Source organism: Phalacrocorax carbo, chromosome 13, assembly GCF_963921805.1.
Source record: "Phalacrocorax carbo chromosome 13, bPhaCar2.1, whole genome shotgun sequence".
Lineage (NCBI taxonomy): Eukaryota > Metazoa > Chordata > Aves > Suliformes > Phalacrocoracidae > Phalacrocorax > Phalacrocorax carbo.
This window is the reverse complement of record NC_087525.1, coordinates 8812846-8836676: the sequence shown is the minus strand read 5'-3', so window position 1 is coordinate 8836676 and position 23831 is coordinate 8812846. Positions and strand designations below refer to the sequence as shown.

The 23831-nt window shown below is 39.2% G+C and overlaps 1 protein-coding gene across 1 annotated transcript in view; it reads right to left on the bottom strand.

Annotated features, from left to right (window-relative positions):
- Positions 1-23831, bottom strand: part of ANK3 (ankyrin 3) — a 375046-nt gene that overhangs the window by 313045 nt on the left and 38170 nt on the right. The window contains exon 2 of the mRNA XM_064464766.1: positions 16928-16966. Coding sequence (XP_064320836.1) covers positions 16928-16966 — 39 coding nt within the window. The remainder of the gene's footprint in view (positions 1-16927; positions 16967-23831) is intronic.

Below are 23831 nucleotides of genomic sequence, written 5' to 3'. Positions count from 1 at the left end.
AAGAAGTGTAATGAATCCATCTCCTGCCATTTGAAGTAATCATTCATATGCCAACATGTAGACCCTTTTATGAGTTGTTTTTTTTTCCATTTCCTCCTTACCTCAAAAAATTTGCCAAGGTCCTTTACTCCAGGTAAAGCCACTATGACAGAAGCAGCAGCTGAAGTACTAGATCTAAGAGCACTTAACAGAAATACATAAGAGATTTCTTAGGAAAGGCTTTTGGGAAAAAAAAAAATCTTCAAATCATGCCCTTCAACTTTATTCCTCTGCACAACCGACAAAAGTTATCTTTCATTGTAAAACTACTATCAAGTAACTGCTGACATCAGTCCATCTTGAAATTATACTAAAAAAAATATTGAAATTAACCGTCTTCCATCCCCAGGCTTTTACCGTACCCAGTGTAACTGTGTATTAAATGGCTCAGGTAACTGAGGAGGAAGGAGAAAAGCCTAACAAGACAGCCTGAAGAAAATTAAGATTTTCAAACATCCAAGAAAATTCTCTTACACTTATTAAAGTGCTGTCATGAGCATAAAACTTAAATTTTCAAAAAATTTTTGAAAACAGTAGAAATCAAGGAAGATCTAAAATTTTAGAAGTGAGCTCCAAGTCGAAGAAGCGAACAAAATTAAGACAGACCAATACCAACACAGATTTCCTTTAAAATATTGTAAAGGAAACATTGCCATTAAGAAAGAATCTAAGCTTAAACATACCGCCACACTGCTATGATCAAGGGAGAAGTCTGATAAATTAAAAATATAGTTACTGTCTAGTGTCTAGATAGTCCTTGCTCTCAAAAGCATTTTTTTTTTAAATAATGCTCACAACAGTTTTTTTTTGTGGTAGTGCACAAGTATATTTTGAGTGTTTTGGTAAGGTACAGCAAAGGAACAACATGCAGAAGGGTAATACTTTGCACAGCTCCTTGAAAAACTGAAATTAATACTGCAGTACTTTAAAATCTTTAGATTATCGATGAGAACACACACACTGCTCCCTTTAAGTCACTGCTTAATTACAGTAGTGTCTAGAAGTGAACTTTCACAACCTCGCTGATACATATCAGCTCTAGGACAGTTCTATTTTTAAATCAAAATAACTCGCATAAGAGGACAAGAGGATAGGCCAAGTTCTGTCTATCAGTACAGTTCTATTTATAGTGTGACTTGTGTGCAAGAAGCAAGGGGTACACAACTTGTTATTGGTAACCTGTTCTGTAGCCGTGTGCAACAGGTTTTAAAAAGGACAGCTATGACAGAGTTACTTGCTTTACCAAAACAACATCCAAATCACCAAACAACTTCAAAGTCCAAGTAAAGGACTAGGAGCGTGGAGAAAGCAGAGCAGTCAAAAAGCCAGCTTGCTCTGTATATGTGCAGAAATCCACAGGCTTAGTTTAACTAAAGCTTGTGGCATTCAATGTTTACTCTAAGATCACTTTGCAGATGGACCACTTCGTACTTCCTCTTGCCCTCAAGCAATATTCTGTGCTATGATAAGGCAAAATTAAAGCTTAAATCAAGTATTACCTAGACAGGAATGGAATTTGTGCTGAGGGTGGAAGGCAAATTAACTCTAATCCTCTTCCTTTAACAAAACTAAAACCAACTAAAAGTCATACCCCTTATGTATGTTTTCCTTTCAAATATGAAAGGAAGCATTTTGTGAAGACATTAAAAGCTAGGAAAAAAAATAGTTCAGAAATCAGTCTCAATTTCATTCCAAATTCCATAATTTGAGCAAAATACCAGTTTAAAAATAAAATTGCAACTCCAATACTACATTACTGACTTCATTACCTTATATTAGGCTTCTAACACAGCCTATTTACCAATCCGCTCTTGTTTACAAAGGCGCATGTGTGTAGAGGTCCATTATCCCGTGCCAACATTAAAACAACCCAAACCCCCCTTATCTTCAGGCTAAGATTATGTGAATAGAGTGGTCGCTACCACTTACTAACCGTGACTGGTTACTGGCATCGTTCATTATAGATTCAACTACCAACCTGAAGACGTTTGGGGGTTTTTTTTTTGGCCTAAAAATCACTCTGTATAGGCTAGCATTGCCCACTTGATCTCCCTCCTCATTTTAAGTGGAGGTGTATCATCAGTTCAGACCTCAAACAATATTTTAGGGCAGAAGCAGAAGTCAACTAAAGCCATAAGAAAGAAGAGACTTATGATCACACCCTAAATAGAGCTGCAAACTCTCCTGTGCTATCAGGAAAGAAGTAACTACAACTCCTTCAGGAGGACAAATACCTACATTAAAAAAAAAGATTTATTCTGATCTTAGAAAGGCTGATAATAGAATAGAAACAAAGGCAAGGCAACCCAGGTTTTAACAAGTTAAAATTAATTTTTGTATTTAAGTCCAGGGCTGAACATGAGATGCTAACATGAATCAAAACCAAGCTGTCATGTCTTCACAATTACTTTAGCATATGTTAGCTAACTGAGTTTAGGAGCCTTGAGGACAAACATATCCCTTGAGGTTGGAACTGAAGGGAGTCTGGGAGTGAAGCCCAGAGTGGCTGGGAAGTTACTCTGAGGGAGAGAAAGCCAAGAGATTAAATTCCTTCCCTCGCTCCCTTAAGTGGGGAAATGATGTTGCCTTGAAACATCCCTCAGCAACTGAAATTTGTAAGAATTCCAGTTTAGTAACAAAAAGATACAGATTCAAAAATTAGGCAAGGAACAAAGAGTCATACCACAAAAATACTACATTTATTAGCGAGTACAAGGTTAATTCTCGGCCAACTGTGAAGAGTTGCACAAAGAGGACATGCTTTATATCCCAGCTCTGTACTTTATCTACCTACTGAAATACTTCATGATAGTTTCTGGTTTTGATTTCACTCCTTTGATATTTTGCAAGACTCACCCCCCACCGCCCTCCCCCCCACAACTTCACTGGGGTTCTTTTATGTTTAAACCTAGAAAAGAACAGACCTTTTTACTAAACTAAGATGGCAGGTTTTATACTAAGAACTCCTACTGCTGTCAGTGAAGTCGTGTAGAGGAAGGATGGGAGCAAGAGCAGCCCACTTTGGACAAACTTGCACAGGACCAGAGCGTGGGGCAAAGAAGCCCCACCCCACACAGCAATATTTCAGACTACGCATTTCCAGGCCCCTTTACATGAGAAGCCATGGCAGGATTTGGAATTTTGCCCGCCAGCAGAAGGTGCTTCCCAGCACGCAGTGCCTTCCCGCGTTTACATTGAGGGTACAAGAGGATGCAATCCACCACAGAGCTGCCGCTCCCGGGGCTGGTCTTCACAAGCTGCGCAGCAGCGCCATGGCCAGGGGCAGGTGTGCGTCACCTTGCCACGGTGCCTCCGTCACAGCGAGCCGTCGGGCCGGCTGCTCAGGCCTTGTCATTACAGGGGGTCACCGGTTCCATTATCGGACAACAGTGCCCCAAAACAGCACATCTCCGTGGTTAGCCTATATTAAATCCAGCCTAACAGCAACCCTGTTAAGCCAAGTATGTTTCTGTTATGGAAGGTAAGAGATAGATGAAGCAAATCCGTACATAGGAGCATGTGCAGCCTCTTTATTCCCCAGAATAATGCTTATTTTGACAATCACAGGGGAAAAAAAAAAGAAAAGGGCAGTAGCTTCACAAGCCAGGAAAATGGTATAAGCCTTCGTGACAGATTATTCACAACCCTACAAATTCCCTGAACTAGTAAGTGCTGCACAACCCAAATTTAGCTTTGATTCTAAGGCCTCAGGCTGCAAGGTTTTTTTTAAGCCACTCATCTGAATTTTACTGGTGATATCAGAGCAGCAGCAGCAAGAAGAGCCATTCTTTTAAACATGGGGAAAAAAGTTATGTTGGAGCGACTCTCCTTCAGGACCACATTTGGAGCATAACGACACAGTAAGAGTACCTAGCAGCTTTTATCTCTAATTGGGGAGAAAAATGTGCTTCACGACATTTTGGTTTGGTGACAATTTCTTCATCTGTTACCTTTTATTTTAAACGATGATATCATATGTACCCACCATAAACACCAATTTAAAACAGCAAGAAAAGCATTAAGTCATAGCACTAACTGAAAAATGCGTAACATTCAAACTTAAAGCTTCCACTGAGGAATATAAAACTGAAAATTATTTCTAGTCTCACAACTAGGCCCAACAGTGCCTGAAGTGTGTACAGGAGCTGACGTTTAACAGCCATCTGCCCAAATGCCTTTTAAAGAAGAGAACCCCCAAATTTGATACCCAGGTGAGATCTAGTCTATTTTTAGCAGTTACTGTATCATTATCTGTACAAATCTGTTTATATTTGCATACAGACAGCTATACTATAGTCCTGAGGTTAATCAGTTTATAAGCGCTATCAAATTAGAATTTTTCCCCTCCAGAAGGGATATTTTCCTTGGAATTTTTCAGTCTTTAGCAATTCTGACAAAACTATCACCAAGAAAAAATATTCGGGGGGAGAAAATGTTGGAAAAAAGCTATTTTCATGGTAGACAAATGACTGGTTTGGAATTTTTTTTTTGATCTCCAACAAAGAAAACAGTAATTTTTCTGCTCAGCTACAACACATACAAAAATAGGTGAAATAATGGCCATAATTATTTTACAGAGCACTAAATGATAAGCCATATCCTATTTACATTCAAGGCTGCATGCTGGCCATGATTAGATTTCTCTCATTAGAAGATATGTGGATGGGAATAAGTTCACAGATAATGGAGAGGAAAGAGAGACTAAATCAGAGAGAGTGTGTGGGAGGTCAAACAGGAAAATGCATTAAATCTGATCATTCAGTAATATAAAAAGAGGGAGACACTGCTATATTTATTTTCTCTCTATCTCTGTGCCCATAATCTGAAGTATCTCACAGACTTTCAGTACCTGATAGCAACAAGCGTTTTTCCTTTTGTGTGATTTTTTTTTTTTTTAAAAAATCTCATGTAAGCAGTAGAAGTAGTTTGGAGTTTCGTCTCTTCCCAACACGACAATATGTACGGTACCTACCAGAAAGGTTTTTCTTTACAAAAACCAGCAATTTAAAAACAAACATCATCAGAATAATTGTAAGCTGCCCTAGGTCAGCACCTGTTGATTGAAATATTCACTTCTGCTTGCAACTATGAAAGCAATTTACAAACAGCTCAAAAGGAACAACTGTCACATATAAAGGTCTGTCAAATATTTGCTTCAACAGAACTAAATCAAAATTAAGGTTTTATTTCTACAATCTGTTGATGTAGAACACCATAATAATGTAGAGCTTTATGCCTAAAACACATTATGAAGATTTAAAAAAACACCCATAAATTTGATTTTCCTATGTCTGTAGAACTCCCAAGAATCTTTTCAAACCTGAAACTACATGAAAGATTCTCTATTAAAATATACAAATAGAAGAAAAAAAAAAGCCACAGGAAAGCACCAGCTAAAACTGCCTTTCCTTTAAGCTCAGGCTAAGAAAAAAAGCCCATAAAACAAACAAACAAAAAAATCAGTGACGTACCGGGGGAACATATGCACATGACTTTATTCTTGTCCAGTTTCCATAATCTCAAAACTAATCTGTCATGCAGTATATGGATTTTCAATTTTAGCCGAGGGCCAGTTTGAGTTTCTGGGTTGTTATTAAATTAGAATAACTTTAAGAGAGAGGTACATTTTCAACTTTTCATAAAATGAGCAGAAGAAGCTTCATAATTTAGTTAATTCATGAAGTCTCATAATTGATGCTATGGCAACTGGAAACAACACTTGGCATTAAATACAAAACGGGTTATAGCGGAAGGTATTAAAAGTATCAAACTTCCAGCTTCGTGCAAGTTGCTGGCTCCAAAACCGCTCTCTTCTGTTCAACATAATTCAAGATTATTGTTTTTTTTTAAATCAGTGAGGAAAAGCAAACAAAAGGAAGAAAACGCCTCCCAGAAAGTCAACTGAATTCTATAGATAATTATGATCTTGTGGAATTCTAGAAGTTACACTCAAAAATATACAATATTTTCTCTCAATGTGACAGATTTTTCTCATATTTTATATTCATGACCTTGAAATTTATGAGTAGTTTTATTTTACTATTCCATCAAATTGAAACAAACCGTTTTGGAGGGCGTCTTTTTCTTTCATTCTTACCACCCAACTGTACTTTGTTAATTGGCAAGGAATTAATTCTCCCCAGCTCATGACTGTTTTGTCCACGATGGTAACTGGTAAGGGATCTCCCTGTCTTTATCTTGATCCATGAACTACCACATCTTAGTTTCGCCTCCTGTCCTATCGAGGAGGAGTGAGAGAGGGGCTGGGTAGGCATCTGGGTGCTAGCAAAGGTCAAGCCACCACCAGAGAACACCAGCCTACAACAATCACTGCTCTCTGCAACCAGTGCAGGGATCTCATGATAAAAAAACTAGTTACCTAAGCTGCAATATTATGCTCTTTAGAGGCATGCGTGAGGAAGGGCTGACATCCATTCAATCCTTATGATGACAATTTCAGCTTTGGTAAATTAGGAAACCCTAAGGAAACAAAACAAAAAGACACTTTGTATTTGGAAGGATCAAAATATTGAAAGGAAGTAAGTAAAAGATGACTATCACCAAGACGTTCTCTTTAACCCGAGTATATTCTCCTGTTTCATCAGCTGGAAGGTGAGTGGGAGAAAGAGGCCACCACTCAAATAGCTAAAACGTAAGATGTACTTTATCATTACAGTGTATGAAGCTTACGTATGCAAAGCAATGCTTAATGTGCACTTAAGGCCTTGAGTTCCCCATCTGCAAGTCATACAGCTGTACTGCAGAAATGCTTATCTGAAGTGAATATAAGCAGCAGGAAAGGAAAATAACTTTGTCTTTCTGAAACCATGAACCAGGCTGCACAGAACACAACAGACCGATTTGTAATGACTCACATCTTGAAAGTGTCGCAGCTATGACATGAGCTACACGAGAAGGAACACGGAGCATGACAGTTTTGCCAGGCTGTTGAAAGGAGGAGTTCACCTGTGATGCACTTGGAATGTACAACCTGCCCCCTTCCCAGAAACACTCACTTTCAAGTACTGCAATAACCTGCTGAATACGGAGTTGAAGGGCTATTCAGGAATAGAAGCCATACAGCATGAGGTTGCAGAAGGTCGCTGCTGGAAAGGGGTTCTGTGTTAAATTTCCTCTCATATTATCCACACACAACAAATAACCCCTGGTGCTGCTGAACAGCCCGTTGTAATTTTTTTGGACTATTTTTCATTTCATATTAATCTATAATGTTACAAACATGAAAAAATATAGTAATTCCAATACAGAGGACGAATTTAAAAATACAAATGAGAAACACAGGGTTCAAATAACCTCATAAATGATGCCAGAGAATTAAAAAAACGAAACATGTTCCCTGAATCAAAAAGCCCAGCAGTTATAATTCAGATCTCTCCATGAGAATAGGATTAGGAGGAGTTTCTCTAGAAAGCACCCTTCATAATATTGTATTATTTAAGTGGCAGTGATAAAAACTGACATCGAGTAATATCGATGCATTATTGGTTTACACATCTAGAAACCTCACTGATGGGACTCCAGACTCTCTGCAGACTCAAAAGATTCCAGCAGTCCTTTTAGAAAATACCTGAAAGGGTTCAGTACCCTAGCCAAAATCTGAGGGAGGAAAAGATCACAAGAAGCGGTTCTTACAATCCCATTGCCAATCTTATTAAGGAATAATTACCTCCAGTTTCAAAAGGTTTTCAGAATAAAAGAAAATTGGACTATTTCTGTTGCAAATGCCAGGTAACTGGACACTTAGTAGATATAGAAAAGCTTGCACCCACCGAGGCACAGAGAGTATTAAAGGAAACCCCTTCTGGTCAGGAGTTTCCACTTACAAGCACTGTTTATTTTCTCAAACACCGATCGACTGTTAGTCTTTTTAAACTGAACATATTCTTTTCCCTAACACTCTAAGCTATATTTCACTTTGCTGTACAAAATGTTAACTCAAATATTCTTCAGTGCTCACCAATTATCCAAGGGATATGCACATGAAGCTCACTTGGGAATTTTCTGCCGTGCCAGCCCTAAGCCGAACAGAAGCACTCTTCCAGTGACAGCTTTGCTGCATTTGGCAACTCCGAGTCCATTTTGTTAGCCTGTATATTTCTTCATCACACATTTGCTTAGCTGCACACCATTTGCAGCATCGTTAGCCTCCTGTGAGGTGGCTTTCGATGCTTATAAGCACTGGTCAAATATACTTCAGCCCTTTTTATGTTGCTGTTTTCATTGGGAGTTTTTTCTTCTTTTTTTTATCCAGGCATCATTCTTGAGCTTGTAATTACTTTGCCTCTTTTCAGGCTCCCATTAGCAGTCCCCAACCATTGTACTGGTCTAAGAGTATCTGTTAGAACAACAGTTTTCCAAGGTGCAGGAAAAAAAATCACCTTGAAGACAACATGCATCAATGCACCAGAGGAAGTCAAAGGTCTGCTAAAAAAACTATGAAACAGAGAAAGCCACTAGCAACCAGATAGCATAAGGAACCTGACTGGAGAGGTAAGCAAGAAGCTGAAAGGCTCTTCCTTCTCACTGTCTCAGGATCCTTAGCTTCCTCCACCACCAAGGTCTTTCCACCATCTTGTTTCTACATGGAGAGCTGCTAACGTAAGCATCGTTGCCGTCACCTCCTTAGTCATACCAAGTGGGATTCAAACATGGAATATTCTGAAAGATCTGCTCCTCTGGCCTCCAAATAGCTTTTTCCTGTTACACTTAGTATCATTTTCCATGGTAGGTAAAGTCACAAGGGTGTCTAGAGCACACGTAAGTATAATTTGCAGCTTTCTAGTCAAAACTTTAAAACCTGTAATTCACAGGTGCAAGTAATCCATATGATGGCATAAATAAGAACACTGGCATCAGTGTAATCACTATCAACATGGATTGAGTTTGCAAAACCAACACAGTTACACTGTTAACCTTTAGGGCTGCCCAATCTTTCCTTGTTAATCCAAATTGCTGAGCTCACTTTCCATTACTATTATAAATGGTCACCTCCTCTAAGGACATTTAGCTTCGCAAGGTAAAACCACATTTGGTCAATTTTCAGTTTCAGGTATAAATTTCCTCAAAACAAATATCCCTTTTCTAAAACTTTAAATATGAGAAATTAGCATGAAGTTTTTCAAGCTCAAAATAGGTGAATTATAGCCATGAAAGCATCTTAGAGAAAAAAAATAACCTCTTTCCATTTATCAACAACTGAAACTGCCACAGAGCACTGAAGGAGACCTATATAATTTTTTACTATAAACAATGAACTGAATAAGTTCTAAAATTTGTTTCCCTATTTTTCTCATTTTCTGTTCACTTTTATGAACTGCATTATCATTAATCTGAAAGTTCTCAAGAGAAGCAGGCCCTCAATAGTGGCTTTGATCTCACAAAAAAGTAGAGGTGTCAAATGAAAATTTTCGTAAAAGGTTTGGTTTAAAAATATGTTCTTATTCTAAGCAGGAGAAACAACAGTAAGAAAAGACTGAAAGCTCTGACTTTGACCTTAAGACAATTTGTTTTAGTATTACTTTTCACTTAGTTCACTAGTTACACCCTCAAGATAACTCCAGGGGATCATTACCAGGAAGAAAAATAATCCCACTTTCTTGATATTTTGCTATGCCACATGAACTAGCATTCCTCCTCAAAGAATCTTTCAAGCTCAGCAGTCATGCCCTCTGGCTTTTACTCAGGACAAATCCTTACACATTATCCATGTGCCATTTCCACATTATTTATATAGCAACACTCACAGCATCTTCTTGCTGCAAAAGAAGGACCACAGGCGTCTTCAACAATAATGGCAATACTTGTTCTGATAACAGGAGGCATTAGCAGGAACAGCTTTCCATACGCTGCATTAATGAGGTCCACATTTCACTGTCTGCATGCAGCCTTGTTCTTCAGAGAAAATTTCAGCTTCTGTTTATATAATTTTGATAGCCAAAAAAGCAGTTTAACTTTTATTACCATGACATGCAAGTCCAAATGGCCATTAGCTAGAAACGTTATACTTAAGAAGCCCATTTTCAAAGCCTTAATGGCTGGTCGAGTGAGCTGATTAACCCCATCTGATTATTAAACTCCAGGGCATGTCAGAAATGCTTCATGAAGGCATAATTATTATTAACACCTGTTTAGAGAAAAGTAGAAGTCTGAAGCACATACAGTGTACGTAACACTTGAAGCACTGAAATAGCTCCAATTTACATAACAATTCCGTTTCAAGCTGCAAGAATTAGCTAGCAAACACTGTTTCAAGTTGTTAATACTTTTCATAAGTTAAAAACGAATGACAGCATTGTTCACTTTCTGTAACAGCTTATCAGCTGATTGATTAATTTATCAAGCCAAACACAGACAGAAGAATTACTCTGGAAGTACAATCTCATCTTTCACTTTATTACACTTACCCAATTACATTATAGGCATAAGGAGTTAGAGCTGGCATCTTATTTTTCTACGATTGCATAGTGAACAGGCTATTCTTTACAAATGCAGTTTAAAAGTAACTTTTTCACTTTTTCCTTTTGCCCTTCCTCCAACTCACTCCTTCCCCTTCATTTTCCCGTTGAACTTGCGTTATTTGCCACTCTTTCTTCCACCACTTCCATCTGCCTCTTCCTGATTTGTGTGCAATGTCCCATCTCTCAGCAAAACCACTGAAACCTCATGCTGGCCAGTGAATTTTGACATGAACCCCTCCATTTTCACCTGTCTCTTCCATATGCCTTTTATGTACACATCAGCTACCCCCACATGCCATCTTGGTCACACATCTGCCTTTGCCTTTTGCAGTATACCACCCTGAGATCAATGCTTATGACAGCTCTGTGGTGTTCAGCCGTCCTACCATGAAACACTCATGATTTTGTCCTAACTTCTCCACATATCCACTTTTCAGCATCTTCTCTGTCTCTTCCTTGCCATTTTGAGAGATCCAAGACTCCCTTTCAGATCTACTATTTAATTCCTTTCCAGGCACAGGTAAGAACCTGCTCACTTCCAGCTTATATTTTTAGTCTCAATCTCATTCTGTGTAACATCACAGCTAATTCCCTCTCGCACTGCTAGCAAGAGCTATATGCCCTGATTTTTACAGCATCTTCCACCATCTTTTTATACTTGCTTTTTCACTTTCTAGTCTAGTGTTTTCCCTCATGTGTTTCTTCCCATAGGCTTTCTGCCTCCAAGGTCTTTCTCACCATCCACACCCATTTAACCCAGCATGGCTGTTCTTTCCAGGTTTAGTTTCCAAACAGCCTAACCAGTTCCTTTTATCCCCTACTTTGTACCTTCCAGGTGTTGAGGAATTCTTATGGCATCGCTTGAGGTGAATTAAACACACGCTTGTGCTTAAATATGAAAGGAAAAATGTAACGAACACCACATTGGACAGTCCTACTGTCAAACAGTTCTACAAGGATTCTGCAAAAATACATCAGGAGCCAATTCCTTATATACACTTGCACCAGCACCAATCCTGTGAGCATTGGCGTGGGACACACAGCCCAGTGTTGGGCTCATCCCCCAGCACCAGCTCTGCTGCCCAAACACTGGCGTTACACGACCACTACAAGACAGTGCTGTGGCTGTTCCTTCTCTCATCAGCAAGGGAAACTTCACTCCTGTACAGGGAGAGTTGCTCCGTCTCTGGCATTCCTGCTTCCAGCCCAGCCCCTTCTGCAGCTGGACCCTCTTTTCCTCCATGCCAGATCATTCCTTGGTCACAAATTACCACTGCTGAGCAGTTACAACTGGAATTTCCCCTTCACAGGCTCCTATGCTTTTGGTTCATCCCCTATTAAACCCCCTGGGCCATGCTGCTTCAGTTTCTCATACTCTTCTGATTACTAGCAATCTTATTCCTCAGCTTCGTCCCGTGGGACAGTAGGAAGGGGTGAAATCCTTCCACAATTCCGACCTGACTGAAAAAATTTCCAATGCAAGCTACATTCCTCATCACAACAGCATCTTCTCTCCCTTCAGCGGAAGGCTTCCCTGCCTCCCTGCTCTGACCGAGTCAGGCAGTTCTGCTACTGGTGGGTGTTAGAAAAATAGTATAGTTTCTAGACACAAGAAGTGCCGAGTAATCAGCATTTCTTAAGCAGACTGCTTCAAAGTGACTGGCACCCCAGAAACTTCAGGCATACTTCACTAGGTTGTTTACTCAGTTTTTTTGGGTAATCTCTTGATGCTGCTAAAGATAAGGGTTGCTTGAGTGCAGGAGTTTTCCTTGCCCTTAGCTGACTGTTTCTGTAAGCAGCCATTGCCTGAAGTGAGGTTTCATTTATTACCCCTCCTCCAACAGGTGCCGTCCAGATATAACAAAGCGATCACATAATGGAAGTTTGGAGACAAGCCCAGAAGCCTTGCCATCTTCCGCCGAGGCATCGTTTTGGCCCATTACTTCGGAAGCCAGGAAAATAAAACGTTGGAACCTTAGCCTCCTTCCCAGCACTTTGCATATAAAATTGCTGCATTAAGAAATAAAAATGTTTCTTGTAATTAGAGGAGAAACATTCAAGACTAACGTGTTTGAGAGAAAGGCAGGAAATATTAACAACTAAACCCAAAACTCTTTCTTACAGTATTTTTTTGTTCTTTTGGGGTTGGTTTTTTGTTTGTTTGGTTTTTTTCCTACTGAGAAAAAAAAAATCTTACAGGAATACAGAAAGTGACAACCAATAGAAGCCAGTTAATTTAAAGTTGAATAAGCAAAAAAAAACCCAAAGCATAGAGAAGAAATTAAATAGGTAGGATTTTACTGATGTGGCTACCAAGAACATCACCATACTACCATTTCTATGGTACTTAACTACTACATTACTAATGTATTAGTGTAGATTACTGTGTTTATTACCTTTTGTATTATGCATTGTATTAGTGTAAATTCATTATCAAGGGGCTTTGTAGTTTTTGCTTCTATTTACTATTTTATTGTCTGTTCACATGGAGCAAAAACAAAACAGATCTAACTGAAACTTGAAAGAACCACCTGTCTTGCCGAGACCATTATTGTGATTTATGTATTTATTAAAATGTTCTAAAAGGAATATTGTACAATAGGTCCCTAGCTAAAGCAATATTCAACTGCCAAAAATAGCTGTACTAGCCGACTGGTTTGTACTTCAGAAGAAGGAAAAAAGCTTACTTCCCGGTTATGAGTTTTCACATTTACGGAGCAGACGAAGCTTAAATTGGAAATCTCAATTATAATAGCTTTTTTTAAAAAAACCAACAACACACAATTGTGGAACATCGTCCTGCTCTACCACCTACTGCACTGCATCTAAGTTACTTCACCTGTTCCAATTCTCACGCATCTGATTTACATACAATTTTGTAAAACGTATCAAGTGAGGCTCAGATGTTTAAAACAAAGTCCTTAACACTGCCTCTACTACCTACCAATCAGTACACCTTTGTGTTCTGACCGCAGTGCTCTGCGTAGAACTTCCCACTTTATAAAATACAGGTTTATTTTACAACTGAAAAATCTTCGTTGTAGTTTAAGTATAGAAGCATGTGAACACCCTCTGTGTTAAAAATAACCTCCTGGGATTTCTAATAAGCAAAAGCACAGAAAGGGTAGAAAACAAGACAAGAGTTCATCTGACACTCATCCGTTTGCTATGCAGTTACATTATATTTTTGTCTTCATAGAGCAGCTCAGAAAACTTCTGATGCGTACCTTAACGCACATCAAGGCTAAGCATGAATACAGCTAAAAAGTCAATATGAAGTGCGCCCTCCTAGAAGCAGTTTCACATATCAGCTAAAGAACCAGAGATGACACAATGATTTTTTTTCTCCCCCGCTGGTTAACAGTAAAAATTATTTCTCATTTGGAGATCAAATTTGGAAGGAGGGACCAACTACTTCCCAGGCACAGGGCCTCACTGTACGGCACCGTATGGCAAAAATGTAAGAGCCAGATACTACATTTAACTTCAACACATTTCCCTGAAAACTATTTTGGTTGGGGATTTTTTTGTGCCACAACATCCTGCACAGAGAGATCAACCAGACCCTCAGTTACTCCATCATCTACTGGTAGGTGAGGTTAAAAAAAAATGTTTTGCACCTCCCCGATTCCAAGATCTGGCATCACATATATTCAGCAAGCACCATAGAACAGATGCAGTTAACAGTGCTTAATCATTCTACACGATTTCTGTAAGGACCATTCATCCTCCAGCAACTTTGCAACTGCATTACTGCCCAAGCATCATGCCATTGTCTTCCAACTGAGAGAGTCTCAGCCCCAGAGTCTGGGGTTTTTTCCAGTCCTTCCTTCTAGCTATTTCTATTAACTCAATTTAGCTTTAAACAAAAAGGCCTACAGATGCCAACTCTAATTTCCAAGCCTTTATGTCAAAGTCCTGACCAGACAGATAGCTGGCACAAAAGACAGAAGTGGCGAACTAGATTTCTAAAACGCTGCCATCTGATTCTCATCCCACACAAATACGTAACTTAAGTAATGAAAAAAAGCTTTCGTCTCAAACATCAGCTTGTTCAAAGCTCTTGAAATAAGTAAAATGTTGGGATTTGGATTGAGTCATGACAAGTTAAAGCTATAACTGTAAGAAAGAACCTTCTGAACAACAATAAAAAGAACATCCTTAATGTCAAGCAGAAGAGAAGCAGTTACATTTTCAGACAAAGACTGTCAGTTTAGAAATATACAATATAAAGAAATAAAGTCTGTTTAGCTCTTTTCATGATTTCTTGGATTCTTTGTTTATTTTTAAGCTTTACCTTATTTGTGCTTTTATATTCCATTTTTCTTTCATCACAAAAAACTGGAACTAGTATGTTAATGTAAACTATTGTCAGTGAAATTTAACGGAAAATGTATTCGCCTCAGCTATTAAGACATACAGTAACTCATACATTGGTGTAATTTCAGCTAGGTGCATACTTTAAATAAGCACTACACTTGAAGCCTTTAAAGGAGCAAAAACAGGAACTGCATATTACCACAGAGCTCAGGAGGCACCAAACACACAGGCTTCACGCACAGCGACGGAGTGTGGGGTAAGACAAAGGGAAATGGTCATCGTTGGTCAGTATCGCTTGGCCATTCCCATTACAAGGACTTACGAGTCAGTCACTACTGTTCAATGCTAGCGGGGATAAGCAGGAAGGGCAGGAAGAGAACTGCCTGTTGAGCAGGAACAATTCCTGCTGTTTCCTGGAAAAGCCCACTGTTCCTTCCCTTTCCCTCCCACCATGGGCAACGCAGGTTCAATTTCATGTTGGGTACAAGCACAACACAACAGGGACACAGCGGCACACCTTGAACACAGAACTTTGAACCTGCTGAATTGCTGAATTCGGTTTCCTTAACTCAAAAGCTTTGTTCCATGGAATCAAACAATTAGACAGCTGGCCTTGGCAGAAATAATAAGGTTTTCCTCTTTCTTCCCTCCTTCCGTTCTCATGGGCAGTGGATTACCAAAGCGCTCAAAGGGTCTTTGAGTCCCAGGAAGATTAAAAACAAGAAATTTGGGTGACAGACTTGTCCATTGAACCTTTTTGCGTTATTAGATACTTTAAACAGGTCACAGGGTCCAGTAGATCTGAAACTTGGGAGACAGTTCTGCCAAATGCTTTCATTGGAAAAGAGAAATATAAGGTAAGTGAATAATACACGATATTTGTTCTATTAAGCAACTCCTTGTATATCCAAAAAGTTGAATTTCCACACCTTGGGGAATAAAGGAAAAGCTGAGATATGCAGTCAGTGTAACTGATTAGATGATACCACAGGTCTTTGAATGTTTGACTCCAGCATCCCCGGTGCTCACATTTGCTCCCATAGACTATAACCAGGAAGAACAACTTCTGTCTAGTTGTAGTACAAAACCAGAGAAACTTAACTTGAAGTTAGCTATTCTCTGTGCAACATCTTGCCTTGTAATTTTACAATGACTATACCTAAGATAAATTTTACCCAGGCAAGAAAGAGGCAGGGATGGAGATGAACCCACACGCAGGTGAGAGAAAAGAAAATGAGAGAAGCAGCAAACACATTCCCGTCCAAACCTTCCTGGAATCTAGTTATTTTGTTCACCTTATTCCAACCTGCCATAAGAGAAAAAGGTGTACGCCACAGCGTTACGGGACTAAAACCGGGGCAATTAGGAGTAAGTTGTACACAGACCTGTAACATTTGAGGACTATAAATTTCTCATGCAGGTTTCAGGTGGTATTTTAGAGAAGGGGATAACAATTCCTATGCCAGCACCACACACTACTATTACAGGCCTAAGAGTACAGCATACCTTAATTTCTCATTAAAGTGATGAATAGTTGAACATCCAACTGATGAGGACACACCTAAACACCAAGGTCTGCGTACCTGGTATTTTCTAACTAAGGACATGGAACAAAATTGCCTTCAACCACAGGTGAGCACAGCTCTAGTGACAGAGGATGTCTGTCTGTTAAGAATGAGGAAATTCTGTAGCAAGTGGTCATTAGTCAGGAAGTTCTTGCATCAAAGATCTGCAAACTAGCTATCCTAATCAACAATGCCTTTCATGTGATTTCATGTGAAGAGTTGCTACTTATTTGCTCACATAAACAAAGGAACATCTACGATGTGGAACATTAAAGAAGTTCTGACAGAAACAGATGAATTAGAAGTGGCTCCAAAGCAGCAAAGACAAAAACGTAAGATGGTAAATAAACACATTCTCTACAAGTACCCAACAAGATCAGACAGTCCCAATGATTTTACAGTATACCATCCTGTTTTTTCCAGTGATAGGCTCAGTATTACAGCAATATGTTGACGACAAAACCAAAACAAATACTGGCTTGTAAACCCAAGGAATGAACAGAAGTGGGATTTTTAAGGCTTTACCTTTGTAGTGCTTCCAGGAGGGTAGAATCTGTGGTATACCTAGAAATAAAAGAAATTAAATTGAGAAGAATTAAAATTTCTAGGCAAAACAATCTCCACGGTAGTGCAAAAATAACATCTACATGCGAAGATGACCTAACATTAGTAGGGTCTACTGCAGAGCAACCCAGAGACCATCACCACTTTGTAGCAAAGATCTTAGGAATACAGAGACTGTACCTTACAGAAAATACAATGAGGAGCATCAGAATCAGAAGTATGAAGTCACAATACACATTACAATTGATTAATGTCACAACACGTTTCACATCTCACAACTGACCGATGTCACAATAAGCATTTCACATCCCATAGCACGACAACGTATCGCTATCTCACAGGCATATTACACATACCAGTTGTTTTCAAACCAGGGTCCTACATAAAATATCTGTGTGTCCTGGAAGCCTGTTCATATAGTTTCTCTAAACAGATCCGTGCGTCGTCATGGTGCAAAAGATTAAGTCCCTCAAAAAGAAAAAAAAAATTAAAAGGGTGTGAAATACTAAGATGCTAGGCAGAAGGAAATGGCAAACCAAAAGTCCGCAAAGCCCCAAAAGAGCATGACACCCCTCCAGATCTGCCAAAGTCTACAGATAGGCAAACAAACTGCAAGATGAAGTCTATGAGGGGAAAAAACCCCAAGCCAGTCAGGGTATCCTCTTGATCTACTTTCTAAAACAACAAGGACAGAGGTAGACCATGTTCTTCAGCACAGTCTAGTTTTAAGTGTCTTGGTGGCTTTGCATTTGAGGTGCCACCCACACTGCTTGACCAAATCCTTTTCAACAAGGAAAGTAGTCAAAGACTTGACTGTGTAAGCAATGACTTCTTGGCAGGGGTTGGGAAAGAGGCCAAGCAGATTTCACAGAGTTAAGACAAGTCCCCAGAACCTCTCTGATCTCTGCAGAGTTAGGACTATCCAACTGTTCAGTTCCTCAGGTGAAAAAGCAGGAAGTTGAACCTGCCAATCCAATGAGACACTGGCTTCTTATGGAAGTCCATCTGTCTCAACTCTCTGGCTCAAAATACAAGAAAACTTAAGGACTGAAAAAATGAATGCCAACAGGACTCCACTAAAGAGCATTATTCTACTTGCTCTCATATTTATTGAAAATATAAAGAGATTTATTTATTTGGTGCAGCTGTTAACATGAAAAGTACTTTTTTATTTCAGAGGTTGTTTGTGGTTTGGGTTGGGGTTTTTCCTGGGTTTTTTTTGTTGTTGTTGTTGGTTTGGTTGTTTGATTGGTTTGGGTTGGTTTTTTTTTATAGTATTTATGCCTTTCCACAAAACAGTTGCTCACATTGAGGTGCTTAATTTCCATAGCCATTACAAAACATTTAGCTAAATCTTTAAATTGCAGCCACATCTCTTTCTTTGTGAAAAACATGTAGTACTGCAAAATTTAGCTGGAATGACTATATGCTTGTACTGTCATTGACTGCCCAGACTGAATATCAACTAAGCAAAATAACCACCTTTGTTATAGAACAAGCCCCACTGAAAGAGCACTGCCTAGAATTTCTTGTTCCCTGTGAAAAGCTAAGCTCAAGAGATGCATACACTTCCTTTTGGTTTGTGTCACAGCAGGAAAGATAACTTTTTTGAACAGTGGGAATTCAGAATTAACTGTTAACAGTATCTATATAAAGCTCAGCTAATTCTCTGCGTATCATATGAAAATTGAAATAGTTCAGAGTATTTTCCTGAACACATTCTGTCCAATAACTCCAATAATGACGAAAAAATATTTTTATATAAGTCTCAGTTCTTACTCCAAGATTTAATTTGAATACAAAACCCTTTAATAATCAGTTAAAAAAAGCCCAAATAAATAATGTTGTTCGACTGTTCATTAGATCTTCTCACCATAAAGTCAAACCACATTCCAGTTCAGTAATTATTTGGCTATAATTCTAAACAAACAGCAGGTTCTGCCCCTGTAATTCCAGTTCTAATTTGTGTTATGCAAAACATTTACACAGATCACTCAACAATCCGTCCTTAATGTACCTGATGAGGTCTTTACAATCCCTATGAATAATTCATGTTTCCATTTTGCCATTCTCTCACAGCATTGAAAGAGCAACTTGAATTCAGTCATGGCTCTAACTTCGAGATCTGAACACCACCAAAAAATGGTCAACAAGCTCAAGGAGAAATTGCTATGCAAACCAATCTACTTTCCAAATGGAAGAATTAGTCCTAAATATATCCGAAATAACAAACCAGCATCTGAAGAGATTGGCCATATGCTGAACTGTCACTCTCCCATACTGAGTGATGAATTTAGATGCTAGTGTAGCTGGCTGCTTACTACAATACTGTTCATGTCACTCGCATATGCTGCTTTGGCAGTTATTGCAGTTTTTTGTAAACTAAGCAGCACATTAAATTTGAGAACAATTACAGACCACCTAAAAGCACCAAATTCTTGCCCAATTTCTATGGAACTGGAAGAAACACTACAAGAGACTAGAAATATATGAAGGGTAATTGTTGTACCTTTGCAATCTGCATGATGGAAAGCATGAGAAAAATCACGACAGCTAGAGACACGAGTCCAGTAATCACTGTTTTCTGTAGTCTCTGCAATCTGTGCAGTTTCCTGTAATCTGCGTGTGGTACTGTAACGCCTGTGGTATTGCAAATAGAACGTACAGAGGGAGGAGAAACATTCACCCATAACGCTTTGGGAATATATAACATGAATTTAACTAGGTAGTTAGTACAAACATCTCACTGATGTGAGCACTGGAGCTTTTCTCCATACTTGGCATGCAGGTAAAGGAATCCAGTAATTAAAGAATTATGACAGTCACCTAAAAGGAGATAACAAGAGGCTGCAGAGTAACACATGTACAGAAGTAATTAAATGCTTATAGTGATGCGTTTGTATCCCTAGACAAGATTCTGGTTACTGAAGAGTTGTGCCTCAACAAAACCATGCAAGTCAATCCTTGGAGCATTGGTATTGGAGGAACAAATTGCCAGTGTGTTTGTAGTGACCAAAAGGACAAGAATACCTCGCCGCTCAACTCTTCCTCATGTTTCTTACACTCCACAGGAACGTCAGTCTCCACATTATCAGAATTTGCATTAGGAACAAAGTGTTATTTTGACGACTCTTGAACTTCGTAGTCAAGGTTCCCAGCATCATCACATTCAGGCATCTATAAATTATTTTCTGATAAATTAGAAGTTGATGGATTTGGATTGTAGATTTGTGGTGAGGGGAGAAGTGGAATATATCTGTACTTTCAATAAACACAAAAGTACTTGTAAGGTACAAGGAGTCCTGTGAACGATGGCATTTTTAATAGGCTGGACTCTTCTTGCTCTTGATTTGTTTTCTCATCCATTTACTCCCAGGCTACATTGAAGTTTCTGTAAATGACAGCACTACACCACACAGTTCTTTCTGCAGGTGCCTGTGTGTCTTATCTAATATACAAGCAGAGCTTGACAGAATACAGATGTACAGCATCCTGCCCTCCCTGGAAATATTTGGCAACAGATGGTTAAAGGAAAGTGTCACAGTACAAGTTTATGCCCATGATTATTCTGCTGAGCGGTGCTCCGATACACGTGTGCGCTTGCGTCTAAATGAAATGTTTCTGTGTGCACATAGGGGTGCGCACGGTTGTGCATGCTGTTTTATACAGTACTGGCTTTAGGTTGATTCTTATGAAAGGGCACCTGTAAGTCTAGAATAACCGACGTCAATGAAGATGTTAGGTTACATTTTCAGATAGTGTAAGTACCATTTCTGACGAAAGAAATTTAATCACTTTTCAGCTTTAAAAAATTTGGCTCCAGGTTAGGCATCACAAACAAGGTCTACCCTGTCATTTGCTCCATGATGAGAATGGATTAGAAATATCAAATGTTTCCAGTTACCTGGAACAGTTGCTATAACTCCTATACATGCCAGCCACCAACTGTTAAGCTGGAATATCAATTTAAAAAGTGAACACAAAATTTTGGGGACAAAAATTTGGGGACCTACCAAAGTTCCATACATTCGTCAACACCACCTGCCTCGGCAATACATCAGGCATCAACACAAAAGACCTTTTATGAGACAGAATTATTTGGTTTAATGAGTCACCAAAGAGAATCACAGGATACCAACAGCAGCAGAAAAGGCATTATTACAGGGCAGTCAGCAACGTGGCAACCAGTAAGTACTAGCTAATGACACACAAACAGATATAAATACTTTCAGCAACAGTAAGAGTCCGCTCAGCCTCTCACACTGAGGCAGAATCTTATTTTCTGCATTCTCCACGACACTGATCTGAACAGTATGGACTCCACCCAATCGTTCTCATGAGAGAGAAGGAGAAAAAGGATATAATACTAAGGGTTGCTTTACAGCTCGAACAAAACAATACACATAGCCACACGTAAAAGCTTTGCCAATCCAATAATGAAAAGACAAATTTGATAACAGGCTTCTGAAGCTTCACTTTTTATGACACAGACAAGAAAAGTATTCACCATCTTCAATAGTGATTCAAATTAAACACAAGATTTGCCTGTATTGTTGGTAGAACACCCATCCTAGACAATCCCATTAGACAATCTTTGGCTTACTGCGTTTGCATTTCAGATATAATAAAAGCTAATTGTGTAACATCACTGGGAGATGTTTCAATATTCCTGAGAACGCTTTTTTTAAGGATACACCTTCTAGTCATGTACACCCTCTCATACACTACATTCTTTACACTGAAATCACATGGGAGTCTCAGGGGCTCAGGTTTGTCCCATCACACACTTTAACACAGTTAACTAAAATACAGAAAGCAGGCCTAGATGTATTAGCAATTCCTTCTGAAAAATTTGCATATTTTAAAGACTACTAGTTTCCCTAGCAGTGCCTTCAGCTGATGTATGAATTCTGAGGAGCTCTCTCACTCAGAACTGGTATGTTTTAAATGTTTAAATGATGTACCTAGTCCCATTTCAACACAGGCTTTTGTAGCATTTTAATGACTTTCCATTTAGTAGCAAGAATCCAGCAAAGGGGATACAAGTGCTATTACTGGTAGCTAATGGATATTCTCCTTTAGCTCAATTGCTGAACTACATTTTGAATAAAGGGCTCAATTCCCAAAGGGAACAGCCTCCTTTCATTACTGTCCAACACTAAGACTAAAGGAGAACTCTCCACAAGTGGTAAGTAGGGGCAACGTTCGTATCTATTTCTAGGTTCCCACTTATTAGAGGATAAAGGCATTGTATGATATTTAATTTATGCAGGTTACATCCAATATTCCTATAGCCGGACAGATTTCCGCATACTGTCCTTTCCTATTCCTATTTTTCAACAGCCTTTTATTCAAAGCATTCTTCTGGAAAAAATACATTTAAGCACTATATAGAAACAGCAGAAAATGTTATCTTTTTTGATCTGTCCCACTCAAGATGTGCAACTACCTCCCAGCTGTGCTGGTATGCTTGTACAGTGTGTCGCCACCTCGGTGACCTGTGCCACGTGCTGCTGCACTCACACGGCTTCCGAGAGAGGGCTGCAGCACACGGAAGCAGATGAACACTGGTTTTGACTCAGCTATCTGCTTGTCTACATAGTTCAAAGGAGTGATGCGAGCTCCAGAACCGAGAGCGCATATGCTGTAGTTGGCTACCAGACAGAAGTCGCGTCCTTGCTCAGCTTTCAGGGTTATCTCAGTAACAAAAGAAACTCTTGTACGATTACACTTTTCCACAGATGTAGAGGTGCCTCCGCGATGCAGCTTAGCGCTGCTTTAAAGCAGGACTGCTGCAAGATTATAATCTCAGTATATCTCTGTATCTATGCTTCACCTTAAGAAAGGGTTAAAACCAGTGTTGGAAAGGCACATACTGCACCCACCACAGGCTGGAATCAGAGACGCCAATCCTGTTAAGGCTGCCTTTGGCACAGGCAGCACTCTGAAGACTAGCTTCAAAGCATTGCTCCTCTGCCACGTGTATGCAAGTCTGCAACTACTGCCACGACAGCAGACTACAGAGTATTTTTACTCAGCCACCACTGCTGTTGGAGATACGTATCAAAGTTATGAGTCACCCATTTTCTGAATTCTCTCTAGGTAACTGCACACTAATCAATAACACATAGCCTCAACTGCTTCCTCTATGGCCAGGACTAGGCCCTTGTGTTCCTCCACACATACAGAGCAGGACACTTCCACAAAAGTCAGAGTCTGAAGTCCAAGTCTTTGAAATTACTTCATTTTCTTGCTTTCTCTAATGCAAGCCACACTTCTTATCTCACCCCAGCAAGGACTTAGTGAGAACTTGGTCTGTTCAGGTCACACATTCAGGAAAAGTAATTTTCTGTCTCAGGAGCGGTCATCTAGGAGACCACCCAAACCATGTGAAGTGCCACCAGAGACACCCATGCACTAGCCAGTACTTACAGTTGTTGACATCTATCTTCGAACTTGCATTGTAGCAAGACTTTTTAAAACATGATTAGTATTTTGACTATTGATGAAATGGCATTATCATCTTAATCAGCAATTTACTAACAAAAAGAATTTTCTCTTAAACAAAACATTATGAAAACAAACAGAAACTTCTCTCCCAGTGTCATAATAATATTACATGCCTCTAATACTCCTTTTTTTAACATATTACAAGATTGTATTTCTAGTACATTAAATAGTTTAAGCTGTCTGGGTTGGTTTAAGCTGTGCCTTTTTCTTATTTTACAGCTCCAGTATGTCAACAACTGAACACACTATTAGTTTGGATTTAATTGCTTAATTAAAAAAGAAAAATTTCTTTCCAGATTCAAGCTGCTGCCTTCCTAGGCAGTAATAATCTGTACAGAAGTGCTGTCTGTATTAG